This window comes from Pygoscelis adeliae, unplaced genomic scaffold (assembly GCF_000699105.1).
Source record: "Pygoscelis adeliae isolate BGI_AS28 unplaced genomic scaffold, ASM69910v1 Scaffold149, whole genome shotgun sequence".
Classification (NCBI taxonomy): domain Eukaryota; kingdom Metazoa; phylum Chordata; class Aves; order Sphenisciformes; family Spheniscidae; genus Pygoscelis; species Pygoscelis adeliae.
The window spans coordinates 2,059,175-2,074,637 of NW_008825494.1; the positions used below are offsets into that span (position 1 = coordinate 2,059,175).

At 40.0% G+C, this 15,463-nt stretch overlaps 1 protein-coding gene across 1 annotated transcript in view; it reads right to left on the bottom strand.

Moving 5' to 3' along the window:
- Positions 1-15,180, bottom strand: part of LOC103923036 (cohesin subunit SA-2-like) — a 59,902-nt gene extending 44,722 nt beyond the window's left edge. Inside the window, exons 1-7 of the mRNA XM_009331284.1 lie at positions 15,106-15,180; positions 10,602-10,686; positions 9,815-9,961; positions 8,234-8,330; positions 7,149-7,225; positions 2,996-3,067; positions 440-644 (exon numbers count right to left, since the gene is read on the bottom strand). Of these exons, the coding sequence (XP_009329559.1) occupies positions 440-644; positions 2,996-3,067; positions 7,149-7,225; positions 8,234-8,330; positions 9,815-9,961; positions 10,602-10,686; positions 15,106-15,149 (727 nt within the window). The 5' untranslated portion in view covers positions 15,150-15,180. The remainder of the gene's footprint in view (positions 1-439; positions 645-2,995; positions 3,068-7,148; positions 7,226-8,233; positions 8,331-9,814; positions 9,962-10,601; positions 10,687-15,105) is intronic.
- Between the last annotated feature and the right edge of the window lie 283 nt (positions 15,181-15,463).

Consider the following 15,463-nt stretch of genomic DNA (forward strand, 5'->3'; position numbering starts at 1 on the left):
AACAGGTACCACAAGAATAGCAGCTCTCCAAAGGTTAAGCTTTTTTATAGGTGAAGCATTTAATGCAGCCTCGTCACATTAATTAGTGGAGAGATGAAAACAACAAAATAGAAAACTGACTGTGAAAAATCAGTTACTGGAAAAAAAAAAGAATCAGAACACAGCATAATTCTAAAGTTAGTCATGTCAGACATTAAAGAAATTTTCTTTAGAAAGAAAGAACAGTCTAGATCTATGATATCTAAAGTATCCAAATTCCATTCAGATACATATGGGAACAAATTATTTATATTACAGTAACATACATTACGAGGAAGGCACTGTCAATGCATAAGAGAACAACTGCTCCAGTAAAGAGAGCTTTTCAATTTTGAGCGGTTTTGTTTGTACACAAGTCAACAAAATTCACGGTCTACAGCAACTCTGTGAGTTATTTTACCTGCCAAAGTGCTTGTGTGTCTAAATGCTCTGACCATGGAGTCCGCTAAGCCTGTAAGCAGCGAGATGATAGTATCCATCAAATAGCTATCATACAGGATGCTGCACTGGCACTGTTGGACAAGCACTGCGATAAATTCACAGAAATTGGCCTTGAACTTCTTCCAGTAGGGTCCTGTTCTGATCAGTGGGTAGTCTTCATTGTCCTGCTCAAGAAAGAAAAGTCAAGAGAAAACACAATAATTAGTTTTGTTTGTGCATACCATTTACATCTCTCCCACTGAACATCAGAGAGAGTTTTGCTGACAGTCAGCTTCACCTCAGGCCCCCTATAACTTCGCTCATGATTATTACTCCAAAGTAGGGACATGCAACTAGGTTACAAGCAAGCACAGACACAAACTAGCCTCATTAGCCCTACACTGTCATGACAGTTCACATCTGAAAGCAATGGATGTGAGGGAGCTGTGAAGGGACAGGTGGGAGATGGCATGTGAAGCCACAGCACCTTAAATAACTTTCACTGGCATAAACCATGAGCACTCCTGGCCTCTTCTACTTCCTCGCATGTTGTAGTGCTTCCCCACTTCCCCATCCTTCCTGTTCCTGCAAGTGCATGGTAAAATCCAGGAGGAAACTGAAGTGACTGAAAAAGAACAGCTACTTTGCCAAATTGTTTTTCAGTGGCATCAGTTCCCCAAGATGGTTCAGCATGCAATTACGCAAGTGTCTTAAACAAAAGATCTGACACCGGGGAAGTGAAAATAAACAACTGCAGTGTGGGACAGGATGGGACTGTTTTCCTCAGCAGCACTGCCAGCTTAAGGAGTTTATCAGGCTACAGCTTAATGACAAAAACTGAGTCACTCACCTATACCACCAGCACCTAAGTCTCCAAAAAACTCCACAGAAACAGTAAGTAGGCAGTACCTTTGACATTATGCAAAAAGCAAGTTACAATAAAGCCACGAGAGTGTTCACAGTACAGGTGATACTGCCAGGAAGAAAGCAGATAGATGGCGGTTTGAATGACTTCTCACACAAAATGGTGCCCCTCATGGGAAGGGCACACTAGGAAGACCTTGTAGACGCCAGCCTCAGGCAGTGTGAACATTTGTTTCATTTGCACCTCACAGATCCCAGGAATGGCTCTGAATATTAATTTGCATCCTGATAGTTTCCAGGTGTGAACGGAGCCAGGGAATTCCAAAACTTCACTCACTATGGAAAACATCATCCTGAAGGCAGGCTACTACTTAGCTGGTCACACACCTTCTCAGACATATTCTAACCTGCAGCTTCACACCCAGAATAACCTTCTGTACGTACAAAGCACATGTTATGCTATTCTCTTGTGACTTTGTTTCCAAAGCACAGGATCCACTGCTTTCTTGAAAAATAAACACGAACACAGACCGATCTCAGGGATGCCTGCAACCCAAAGTGCATTGGAAATTTGGAATGTGGGATGCGTTCCTGACCAGGTTGCAAGAGTCAGTTCAGAGCCTAACGGTAGTAGCAAGTACCAAGACAGAAAAGGAAGTCCCCAGCAGGCCCCATTAAATGCTCCTTGATCATGACACAGACAGTAGAAAGACAACCTACAACTTCAGGAAGTACCTACTTGATCACAGTAGCTTACTCCTCAATCTGAAAAGCAGCACAAATACATGAAGACATCTCACTTTTTAAAAGCATTTCTACTGCCCATGTATATCACACTGGGATACTGTTTAATGGTAATATGCATACTGTAAACATACAGACAGCACAATGGGCACACCACCTAAATTTAGGCACCTAAATCGGAATTCCCTTAGATTCCCTCCATACCCAGTAAAAAGAAGCAATTCTACTTCCAGAAACCAAGTCAGATTAGGTGCCTAACACAGATTCTTCCAGAGAACCATTCAAATCACTCAACTGTGGTTCCTGCTTTGACTCATCCTGAAAATGTTACTTTCTTTCATACAGAATCTATGGAAAGAGAGGAAAGTGAAAGTGAAGTGCCAACAATGAGTTAAGATGAATTCCCCACAACGCTGCAAGTGGTGTATGGGAAGAGGCATTACAGAAAAGCTGTTTCTGTTCTCAAAATATTCTTCCAATCAAACATTAATGTTTGCAAGAGCATGTTTTGATGAAACAAGCCTTTGAACAAATCCGTCTGCCAAAACCTCCATGTGCATACATGTGTGTGCAGAGCTTGCTGGAAGGGGTGGGGAACGCTCTTGAGTACCACTGCAACTTGACATACACCACTCTGTTCAAAATGCTGTAGGAGCAATTCATCACATCCAACTCGGCAAGTCACCTTCACCTTCCTTTGACATCACTAGCAAGAAACAGGCACTTCGAAAGCGTGAGTGCAATTCATCCAAACCAGAAGTCTAAAACAGACCAGATGAGGCAGACCTCAGAAGTGCACGATTATCTGCATTCACTAACGTGCAGTTTAAGATGACTAGTTCTGATGTATTCGCCTACACTAGAAACAGGAAATACAGCCACAGAAAATGCTACACTACAGTTGCAGAGAACTACAAAAGAACCTTACCATGTCCACCGGCCAAGTAACTGTCAGGATCCAAGGATAGGCCATGAATTTCTTGTACTGCAACCCAGTTTCCTGTGATGCATGAGACAAAATTTTAAAAGCTTTTGGATGAAACGGCACAGTTAATTCATAAAGACAAAAATATCACAAACCGTGCATCATATTTAAAAGGCTATTAAAACTTAAGACAATTTGTATTACATGTGGCTCATACAATCCAACGCATTACACAAAATCTTACCCCTTCTCATCTCGTTATTTTTTATTTATAACCAATGATAGAAGAAAAACACACTTTTACATAAAACCTGGGTCTTCTGGCTACAAGTAAGAGACAACTTGTTTTTAAAATTTATAAGCAAACATATACAAGGTATAATCCTCATTATTAATTCTAACATATGCCTCCCCAGCAAGTCTAAGCATATATCCCTTTCCAACATTTAGTAACTAGGTACTGTAAAACATCTAAACTCTAGAAAACCATTCTGAGCTTTTCAAATTAGAGAGAAATGTTTTCAGCACTAGTGTGACTTGATTCAGAGATGTTTCCTCAACTCTGCAATTATTCCAAGACAAAAGGCATGAAATCTACAGTTCTTCATTAGGCTCAGTGAAGCCCAACAAGTATTCCTATCCCCATCTCGCTGTACAGTAATGCATCAAACTTAGCTCTTCCACTGCTAAACATTTCAGCAACAAAATGGGAAAGGGAAAGAAACCTACAAAAGAACAAAGCAGCACTGCAAGAAATAAAACGCCACATACAGGAAGAAAGTGGAAGAGAAACAGAACAGTTCAAGAAAGAGGGAAAACAAAAAGCAGTGGTCCTAAAGACAAGCCTATCTCTCCACTGAGGAATACTGTGGCCCACAAAGAGGAAATAAACGCCTCTGAATTACTATATTAAAGCCATTTTCTGCTTCCAATGCCCGTACAAGTTTTCACAGAATCACAGAAAGACTGAAGTTGGGAAGGACTGTTTGAGATCATCTAATGGTTCAAAGCTGTGCCAGGGGAGGTTCAGACTGGACATTAGGAGGCATTTCTTTACCAAGAGGGTGGTCAAACACTGGAACAGGCTGCCTAGAGATGTGGTCAACGCCCCAAGCCTGTCAGTGTTTCAGAGGCATTGGGACAATGCCCTTAACAACATGCTTTAACTTTTGGTCAGCCCTGAATTGGTCAGGCAGTTGGACTAGATGATCATTGTAGGTGCCTTCCAACTGAAATAGTCTAGTCTATTCTATTCTAATCCAACCCCATCCCCTCAAGCGGGGTCAGCCAGAGCAGGCTGCACAGTGCCACATGTGACCGGTACCCCCTGCTCCCAACCCCTGGTAATGTGGTTAGCATAACTAACGCCATTTTATGAGGCAAGCAGCCATTCTCTGTGACCAAGAAGGTCACATATTCGTACCCTTTCCCTCATTTATCAGGCCCTGAAGGTCCTGTGAACCAAGCAGACAAACCAAACAGATTTCTTTCCCATCCTACCAGCCTCAAGGTTCCTGGGCGCCAGGCCGATTATTCCCTTCCTTACTGGCCTTGAAGGTCCCAGGCACCCGGACAGCCAGGTGGTGGTGATGACCCCATCACAGAACAGGGAAGCATAACAGCACACAGAGCACTGTCCATAAAATCAAGCGGTTCCAAGGTCTAAGTGGGGAACTTGGACCTGAGCTGCTGATGGACAGTGAGACCCGGGACACCCCTGCGGCCAGGGATGCCTCCACTGTCATCTCGTCCGAGGATTGAGCGAGTGACTCGTATTCTTTTTTATGTTTTGCAAGTCTAGATTATGATTGTTATATTGATACAGCAAACCATGTATTAAGATTTGGCCTCGCAACGACATCAGCCAGCTCCCTCAGCACTCCTGGGTGCATTCTGTGAGACTACATGGTCTCATGTATGTTCAGTCTATTTAAGTGTTCCCCAGCCTGATCCTCCTCCATGCAGGGTAAGTAGTCTTTGCTCCACACTTTCCCTCTGGTCCCAGAGATCTGGTATTTCTGAAAGTCAGTCTTTCCAGTAAAGGCAGAGGCAAAGAAGGCATTGAGTACCTCAGGCTCTTCTGTGTCCTTTGTCACCAGGGCCCCTGCCCCATTTAGCAGTGGGACCATGTTTTCCTTGACCTTCCTTTTGTTATTGATATATTTGTAGAATCTTTTCTCATTGCCCTTCACATTTCTTGCCAGGCTCAACTCCACTAGCATTTCCCACTAACACTAGTGAGAATTTTGGGAGGAAGCATTGGTACATGGATATAGCGTTGCAATTCATTAATCAAAGAGTAAAGCAATGGTTAAATCACTGAAATGATCAAGACTGAAGAACTACAGAAAAACCTTTAGTTTTCCAATCCTCCGAATGCTATAAACAAACAATATAAGACAAAAGGCAAGATGAGGTACTCAGGCAGATATCTGGTAATATTCTCCACTCTCATTACTACTTTCACTACCATTATAATTTGTTTTCAAAAAGTATTTTCAAAATCACAGTAGTCCTATATGGCACTAGTTCTCAACTAACTTAGTGATTAAGTTACATTTCCAACTTATTTATGAAAAAGATGAAAGAGAACTACATGCGAAAAGAAACACAAATACAAAGAGGAAACAACTCATTTGAAAATAACAAACTACTTTGCTCTTGCTCTTATCATAGTTCTGCTTTAAAAGAAATTGATTTAATCCTCAAGCTGTTTTCAATCACCTAATAACCATGGTTAACAAAAATGGTTGCTTCAGACATTTTTTTTTTCCTATATTAATGCTGGGTTAATACTAATAACATATCAAGAGTAAATTAAACAAGCTGACAGATACTGTCTTTAAAAATACTTAATTCTGTATAAATCATTTTAGGAGGTTTTTTTAGAGTCAGTTTATCTAAAAACAGACAAAGAATTTCAGAATTCACTGGCTTTAGAATTAAAGAAAAAAGAAAAAAAAAGCCAGAGACACAGAGTATCTAACACAGGGATTATCACTTCCTTCCATCAGTAAAATCCTTCACTAGAGTAGCATGTCAAAATACTGCCCCAAAAACAAAGTTACTTTGTTTTTATGGCATGCAGAATACAGCTTCTAAGGCAACTGTAGAACCTTTTTTTTTGTCCTCCAGGACAGGTGAAAAGGTTACAGAGCTGTAATACATCCGGGCTGATAACTACACCTTCGTACCTTCCAGAGTGCCTACCCTATCATGAGTGCTATTCAGGGCTAATTTAGCTGGGAATGAAATGCCAGATTACTAATTCATATGGCCAGACACATATCGGATCAGTTCTGTCAAAAATTAGCCCAAGCGCTACTACACTTCTAAAATGAAGAAAACCATGTTGGCAAATTCAACCTCTGTGGGAATTTCTACAGCAGCTGGTCTTTGAGAGATGCTCAGTTAAAGCGAGGCTGATGGCTGCTGCTTAACAAATCAATTCAGAGGTGGCAAATACAGAAAAAAAAGCACAGAAGCAACTGTGAGGGCACTGCAGAAAACTTGATGTTGGCATAATTAGCCAAGGAGCAGTCAAACAGAGAAACAGTATTGTAAGCTATGCATTTTTCTTAACAATCTTCAAGAACTGGGATATTCACTAATGCTTTGACAATGAAAACACAGAAATGCATTTTTCTTCTTTCATGTAACATAATATAGTTATAAAAAATTCATATTGTCAGTAAAACAGAAGGAAAAGATTCAAATAAAAATATCAGCTAGAAATATCTTTGAATTAGCTTATCAGTAGTCCACAATAGCATTTTTAAAAGGATCTAGCAACCAAATACCAAAGGAATCATTTACCTTCTGCAATGCTGGGTTATATTTACCCCTATGAAGTCACTATCAAAAGAACTCCTAAAAGAAAGCCAGATTCAGGAAGACTGCAGTTAGATAGCCCTAATAAAAGTCTGAAAATAAAAGTGAATTACAAAAAAAAATATCCTGCTGCTGCTAAAATGGGTCATTACAACACCAAATTTCTCTTGTGAAATCTATAGGAAAATAATCTTAGGATTATTTTCCTAAAGGAAGGAAGTGGGACACAGCTCCTGATAAGCAGCAGGAACTCTGGCCAGGTTGGCTATTAAGGTAAAGCCTATTGTTTTACAAAAAAGGCATGCAAAGTCAAAGCTGTGCCTACCTCATCAAAGGTCTCTGTCATTTTTCGCATGACATCCTTCTTGTGCAAGCTTTGAAACATCTCTGCTGTTACCATGCCTAGGAAAGTAATGTTTTAAAAAGAAGAATTACTGACAACTATATTATCAAGTACAAACCACAGTAAGGACTTTATTTTAAATTTAGAAACACCAAGAAAGGGGGACTCAAGCTGGTTTACCTCTGTTTACACTGGCACAGGCAACATAAACATAGGGAGACACAGAAATACATTTATAGTAGAAAATACTATAATGAAATACCAAAACTGAAATTCATATTTCAAGAAATCTGCCCCGTGCTGTCTGGCATGGCTATTTTCTCTGACCATTCATTTACTTCAAGGATTTACTAAAATTTTGCCTACTGCTAGTCAAAGAGCCCAAAACATTTCCCATAAAGCCATGTTAGTCGAAGACCTAGAAAAAGATTGAAGTGTAAGAGTTACATTCTAGCTGCTTAAATGCACTCAGAAGTTTCAAACTAACAGAATAGTCTTCTTAAAACTCTTACTTGCCATCCTGAAGCATTTCACTAGCAAACTGTCCCCAGAAGTCACTGTGTCTCAATGTTTGTTACGAAATAGACAGCTTCACAACCCTCTGGTAAGAGTAGCCACAATGAGGCAAGAGATTGCTTTTCTAGCTACCAAAGCAGGGAGCTTAATTTGCTAGTTTTTTATTTTCAAAGATACTAGCAAAACAAAAGATACCAGGAAATTACAAAACAAACGGCAACTGAAACACTGGATTTTAATTAGAACGGTCATCAAAACCATCTTCCCTACATGGGGATTCTGCAAAGCAATGTGATGTGCCACTTCAGAAACCTGACCTTGCAAACCACGTTCAAATACAACTCAGAGCTGGTACGCTGTACACATAGAGTCAAAGAATTTCACCAGCAACATTCTTTGCTATTAGTCCTGCCCATCTAGAGTTTGTCTTAACAAACAGTACAGATTATAAGTACGTGATTTACTGGAGAGAAATATTCCATTTTAGAAAGCACGCTTCAGACTAGTCTCACCCACAGACAATAGAAAGGGCTACTAAGAGGGTAAATTACCTTGACAGCCTGAGCACTGAATGAAGAAGTTGATCAGATCTAGAAGCGCCACATTCCTGTCTTGCTTATAAGCTTCAACCCAGTCATCTACTACAGACTAGAACAGATTAAAGAAACTCATTAGTCAGGAGCTAAACACAGCATGCTGCACTCCACTGAGGACATCCATAAAAGACACAAACTAACATTGTTCCATCTCCATTAAATTATAAAAATGAGAAAAAACTCCACGCCATTTTCTTCCATTTTTAATCGTACATGCAAAAGACTCCTTCTGGGGCAAAATGAAGTCTTGAACTGCTCATCCACAAGTTCTACTCTAGGCAATGTTGCCATTCACAGATGCTTTGCTTGCTGTTAACAGGCAAAATAACCACAGCTTTACTAAATTTAAACATACAAAAACCAAAACATCGTCCTCCCGATTTCTTGCCAGCACTGAGGTAACAGTTTCATTTAAAAAACAAAAAAACCCACACACACAAAAAAAAAAGACTGACATTTAATCTCTGCACCATCTAATAATTAATATTAAACTTATATTAGCAATTGTCCCTGGGAGTTCTCCTCTTCTTCTCTAGCACCTGGTTTGTGCCGAAGGCTGAAACAGTTCACGTACTACACTTAACTAAAAAACAACTCCAAATTTCATTTCTAGGGCAGTACAGCCTACAGCCTGTATGTGACACAGGCCTACTGGGACAAGCCATCCAGGCTTCAGCCCACCTGTGGTGCCACACAGGTCTAATGAATTCTAGCAGCAGCAGCCTGGACTCAAGCTGTTGCCTTTCCAAGACCTTCACATCATGTTTTGCACAGCAGAAGCTGAGCTCTTCAGAGAGCTCTACTGAAGTTAACACAGCTGTAGCTTGGCAAAAGTCCACCCACACAAACATCTTGGAAAAACTAAGGTCTTGCATCCAAAATATAAACGTACTTTCCATGTGTGCACACACACACTTTGCTTACAGACACTACATACTGGAGACATACATACAACCCTGTATAAAAATATTTGGGGCTCCAGATTTTAGTCCTTCATACACACATACAAACATAATATACACATAAGCACAGAGTATGGGGAGGTGGGCTTCCTCACGCTGAAGAAAGTTGCTAACTATATAGATGCACAGGGAACCCGACTATTATGCAAACTGCTGTCAAACTGCATTGCAATGGAGGTAAAAGAAAAATACCAAAAGGCAAGCTCCCAGAAAAAAAAATGGCCTGATTTTCAGAATCCTGAATAACCGAAATTTTCTACTGATGAACCTTTCCCGTATTTTTTAAAATAATTCTCTTTTCGTATGTTCAGACATTGCTTTAGGAAGACTGCTTTAGGTACATATTTCCTTCCTCTTTTTAAATATCTGACAGCTACTTTTTCACTAATTTCTTGAAGATGTATTCTTTTCAAGAGCCATGCTCATTAACAGTTTTCCAATCAAACATGTTTCTTCCCCACCTGTGCCAGAACAGAACAAAATTTCAATGCTCCAGAGTATAAATAACTGAAATGACCACTGTTTATCCATCTTCCCTCCACCAACTCCTCTCAGAATTCAGAGCTGGAAATACCTGCATGGCCCGCTTCCCCATGCTAACCACTTCAAACAATGTAACTGCCTCAACCACTTCGCCATTCTGCAGCTGGCTCACTCTTCTGCTACTGGAAGAATTTCTCCTTATGTTTTCACACTGTTCTCGGACCTTCCGTTTCTCTCTCTGAAATGAGTCAAGCCAAGAAAGTATGTGAGAAAACGCAACAGGTAACAGCCACTCATAGATACATGAATTATGCCCTAATAACAAGCTTATTTTACTCTCATGGTAATGATTTCCCCAGGGTGCTAACTTTTAAGCTTCAAGGACACTGATAAAGCCTTATCAAACACAACCATACTAGAAGGGGATGAAAGAAAGGCTTTACCAGTTCGAATTTTTTCTCAACAATGAGTCATAAGCATAGGAAGGTATAACAGGAAAGAAGCTTCTGAACAGTTGTGTACTACCCGGAAGGCATTTTTCAGTGGCAGATGTAATTTCTGAAGAATAAACAGCAAGCACAGAAGCTCTTCTACATCTTTTCTCTCACAGGGTAAACACACAACCTGCAAATTAACATCAGCTGCACACAATGCACAGCTAAGGAACAACACACACTGAAATGAACTGACTGTTCAAAAGCCAGCATTAAGGCTCTGATGCCAATGGAATTTGGGGGTCAAGCTGTATCCAGTCACTAGATTTCAGATGCACTGTATTGTGATTGCTTTACATAATACTCAATTTTGTAACAACTGAATGAGACAGAAAATAAATTCCATAATAAAAAAAATTTAAAATAAAAAAAAAGTCAACTTACTGGTGTTTTCGGGTTGCCATTTCTCACACAGCTGCCGTTCTGCACAGCAGACTCAGGCACAGTCTCGTCACGGACAGCATTCTCTCTGAAGCATAACGAACACGTTGAAGGTGTTAGCAGTGAGAACACAGAACTACACACTTCAGTACAAACAACAGAAGAAAATAAAAGCACATATATGTATTTTAATATTTTTAATGAATCGTTTGGAAGTTATGTTACTTTGTTACTAAAAACCAAGCAGCTAACTTTAAAAGTACAATAGAAATTTGGGGCCTTTTTCAAACTATTGGCTTTCCTGTAAGATACACAGATAATTAGAAAACTAACAAAACTACCAAAGATATCAAGGAAGTAGAAAGTAAGTAAATGAAACAGAAAGCTGATGTTGACTTAAGGCAGCCTTTGTTGACTTAAGAGGTTTGCACCATGAATCAATAACACAAGTATGCATTCACTTCGTGAGTGCTCTAAACAAAACAAGGTAATAACATTTGATGGGTCTACAATTTAAAATGAGAGGAAGAAACTGTTTTACTTTGTCTACAAAACATGCTGAAGAAAAAAGACACATAAGAAATTTCATTTGCAGGTCATTGCTAATATGATGGAGGAATAATTTTATAAAGAAAGATGCACCTTCTGGGAGATCTGAAGCCATACATTTATCTGCAATGAAATCATGCCACTTTTCGTCATTCCCAATGCTAACAATATGCTTTGCCAAAGGTCATGTTTGAGCAGACGAGCTGGATCCCACTTGTGCAGCAGGTCCAGTATTTGGTAGCTGGCTGCTATGGCCTCCTTTTAAACTACTGGGGCCAGGACATGAAGCCAGTTGACTTTTGCTATAAGAAGGCACAAAAAGAAAGTAAATATGAGAGTGTACAGTTACGTTCATTTTCATGATACTGCTGCAACAAGAGAGTGTACTAACACAAGTGACCACTTTACAAAGAAAAAAACAGTGTATTACACTGTCAGATATAGTCAACTCTCCAATATCCAGTGTTGGCTAGCCCAGATGGAGAATTAACTGGGCTATGGATGCAGAGCCAGCTCGACTCCAGCTAGGTTTATCAATGCCAGGTAAGCGCTGTTGTTGTTGTTCTTCCCAAGACTGTTTCAGTCAGACACTGCCTCTGCAAAGCAAGTCCTGAGGCTGAATAGTGTCAACTGCAGGACCAAGGTCCTGATGTTACTTCATTAACGAGAGCAGACAGAAGTTTTTATTTAAACACATCTCTGTTTACTTTTTGAATCTATTGGGACACTTCAGCATAAGCGATGTAGAATTAGGCTTCCAGAGACTCCTATAAAAATTCTATATAAATATAGAATTCTATCAAAATATATCAAATTTCTAAATACAACTATGCAAATGCTTAACTTCCCTACAGAGAAAGGTCCCGTGAAAGTTAAATTCAATGAACGGCTTGTCATAGAAAAGTTCAAAACATGCCACAGTGTTTGACAGATGGAAGTCAAGAAAAGAATTCAGGATGAGCCAATCCTTACATCAGCTGTCTGGACTTCTGCATGTTATAGAAAAGAGAGGGATGAACTATAGTTCACAACTCAGTCAGCATGCTATAAGCAATAGTTTGCAAAAGTTTTCAGATGTTTTCTTTGATTTGTAACTGCAAGCCACAGAGGTTAAGTATCTCGAGCACCACCAGAGGCTTCCTAGTTGAAAAGAACAAGCAGCAAGAGATAGCAATATGTACCGCTTTTCTGATGCCAGTTTCTCTGATGCTAGCTCTTCCCAGATTCTTCTACAGACCACAAATAAACAAAAAGAATCCAAACGTGTTTGTCAAGGAGCTGCTTCTCCTATGTGATGAAATCCTTTCACTCTTGATTTCAAAGCAGAATGCAACATTATGGGGCTGGACTAGCATGTTCCTACTTGCACTGTTTCACTAGAACTACAACTCAGATGCCAGCCAACATCGTGGTAACACATCACCTGTTTCTGCATCATACCTCAACATAACACTCAACACACTCTCAAACAATTTTCCTGAATTGTTTGCATGTACTATTTAGCAACTTACTCCGTCCCATAATGAAAATAAATGCATTGCATTTGATTACAGCAACTATAATTGAGTCCAACTTGAATTAAAACATTTAAATAATGAAAAAATCAGAACTGCTGCAGGACAGTTCAGTCAAGTACTTGTCTGATCACATACTGCTTTTACTATCTCAGTCTAGAATATACTTCTTTGAAGCTTTAACTCATGCATCTCTTTCCCAAGAACATCCTGAAGGACGGCACTACAGATGGTATCTACTGGTCCCGTGCTACTTAGTCAGCTTAGGCCAGGCAAAATGTACCTGTAGCAAAAGGGGCTCAACAAAGTAAATGAATGCCTTACCAAAGCTCAGCAAGACCTGCAAGAATGAGAAGACCGTTGATCTACAGCTTCCTCATGTTGGGCTTACAAAGCCAAGTAAAACAACATCTCTGTGATGAAACCAATTAGAGTAACTTTCACACGTGCACTAAACATCTGTCTTAAACACTCAATAAATGTAACTAAGCACTAAATACTAATACTAAAAATCCATTTCATCTCTGAATTGTTTTGGTTATCAGTGCACGACAGCACATGGCAAAGAACCGTGCTACAACAAACAACCTACACAGAAGTGGAGATTTTTTAAATCCAGATACTATCAATACTCATGTTTCTCCTTTCTCTTCTTTTTTTTTTCCTTTTAATACTGATTTTTCCAGTAAGGCTATTCATAACGCAGGTACTTAAACATTTGCAGGAACTAGACCAAAGCCTCAAAACTGAACCCCATGAAACCGCTTAGAAATTAAATGAGATTTTAATGAAGTTTTTATTTGCACAACTAAGTTTCTGTTGAAGGAACCGTTAAAAGAATTAAGACATCCCCTTATCTTCTTAAGCAAAATAGGAACCACTGTACCTAGTTGAGGATGACGTGATCACTTCTGCAGTGATCCTTACACATAACTCCATTTAACACCTTTTCAACTACAGGAGTGCAACAGTAGGTTTGACAAATTTTGAACTAGGTTTGGGGTTTTTTTTGCTCCCCTCTGTTAGTCTACACGATACTGAGCATTTTTGCATACCTACATTCACTGCCTCGTGCACTAGTAAGAAACAGTTCTCAGCCATTTACTTCATTTCCATCAGCAATCAGCAAGAAAGCATAGGCAGAATTCCATTCATATCTCATCCTAATTTTCACCTTTATACCCTGTTACATACACCTCATAGACTCATTTTTACCTCGCATTCCTGCCACAGTATGGTCCTTTCACTAGCACTTGAAGTATTACTGATGAGATAAAAGCACTTGAAGTAGGAAGGAAGCAAAGTCCTTCGTCTAGTCCCCAAACACAATACTATTGTGAGAATTTCTGAATTCAGTTTTCTCATCTTAATAAACTTTTAGAGCAGATTTAAAAAGCACACTTAAAAAGAAAGCTACCTCTTTAACAAAGAGATAACGTATTCCTTTAGCTGTGTAAAAGGAACAATTAACTAACATTACTGGAAGAATCCTACCTGCAGATTTTTAAAATTAAATTTCAATACAACTGCTTCATCTTTTAGAAGCAACATAAGAAGCTCAGCTAAACGATTGCCAGGTGCCTTCCTAGCACTTCTGGAACTAAGAGGCTGGCTTCAGAGGAAACATACTGGAAAGGATATATGGGAACCTATATTAATTGTCATCACAGACTATGAGGAATACATCCCTCGGCTTTCTTTAGAGCTTAATGAAGCAAAAGACCTGGAGCAGACTTGCTCAGAAGCTGACAGGATCAGCAAAGATTGGGCTGCAATGAGTTCAAAGCATGCAACACTGGACATCTAAGAAGTTTCACTCTTTGAAACTAGACAAGATATGCCCAAATGTCTTACCTTTACCTTTTATTTATTTATATCTGCTCTAGTAGAAGTAGAACTTCAATACCATTCTGCAAGCAATGATATGAATACCTTTGGTTTATCAATCATCTCAACTGATGACCGAAAAAATACATTACGAAAGGGAGAAGACTTGACGTATCCCTGATAAAAACAGCTATAGAGAAGCAATGCCCCCTTCAATGCCAACAGGGAGATTATCGATTACTTAGCACTCTCCCCCCTCAGCATCCCCAAATTCACCACTGAAGTGAACACCTGCACTGACTATGAATCTGCCCATTGATTTTTTTCAAAGTAGGTTCATTTGCACTGTAGTGAACAAGGCACAGAAAAGCTTGTAAGGCCAAGGTCCCTGTCAATCAGCATAAAACACTATATTAAGAAGATGCTGAACAATACATAAAAGGGAATAAAACGGAGACATTAGTAACAAGACATAGTGCATAGCAAATCCCTTTTTACTTCCCTGCCACCCAAAACGACACGCTGTGGACTGGCCCCACTACCCACCGGGCACAAATTCCAGGGACAGCGCCCTCATTTACCAACCAATTCGATAGACAACCGGCGCCAGGTCTTACTTTTGGCTGGGAAGGTTACCGGCTGCGTTGGGCTCGGCTATCATTTCCGCCACATTATTTCAGCAGCGCAGACAGCAGGCTAACCTGACCAGCTTCTGAGGGAACTTCACCAGGACCGGTAGCGTTAAAAGCTTAACAGAGCTTCGGCTCTAGCGGGCGAAACAGCAGCCAAAAACTGTCAAGAAAAGAAAACAGAAAGGGTTCGTTCTAGGTAGTCCCCCTAAAATCAAGTCAGAAAGTCCCCCGCAAAACCAAGGCGCAGAAAGGGGACGCGACTTTGCGAAAGAAATTAATTCGAAGAGGCGAATTCGGAGGCGGGATCGCCGCACCTGGCAGGAGCCCCGACGAGGCAGCGCGT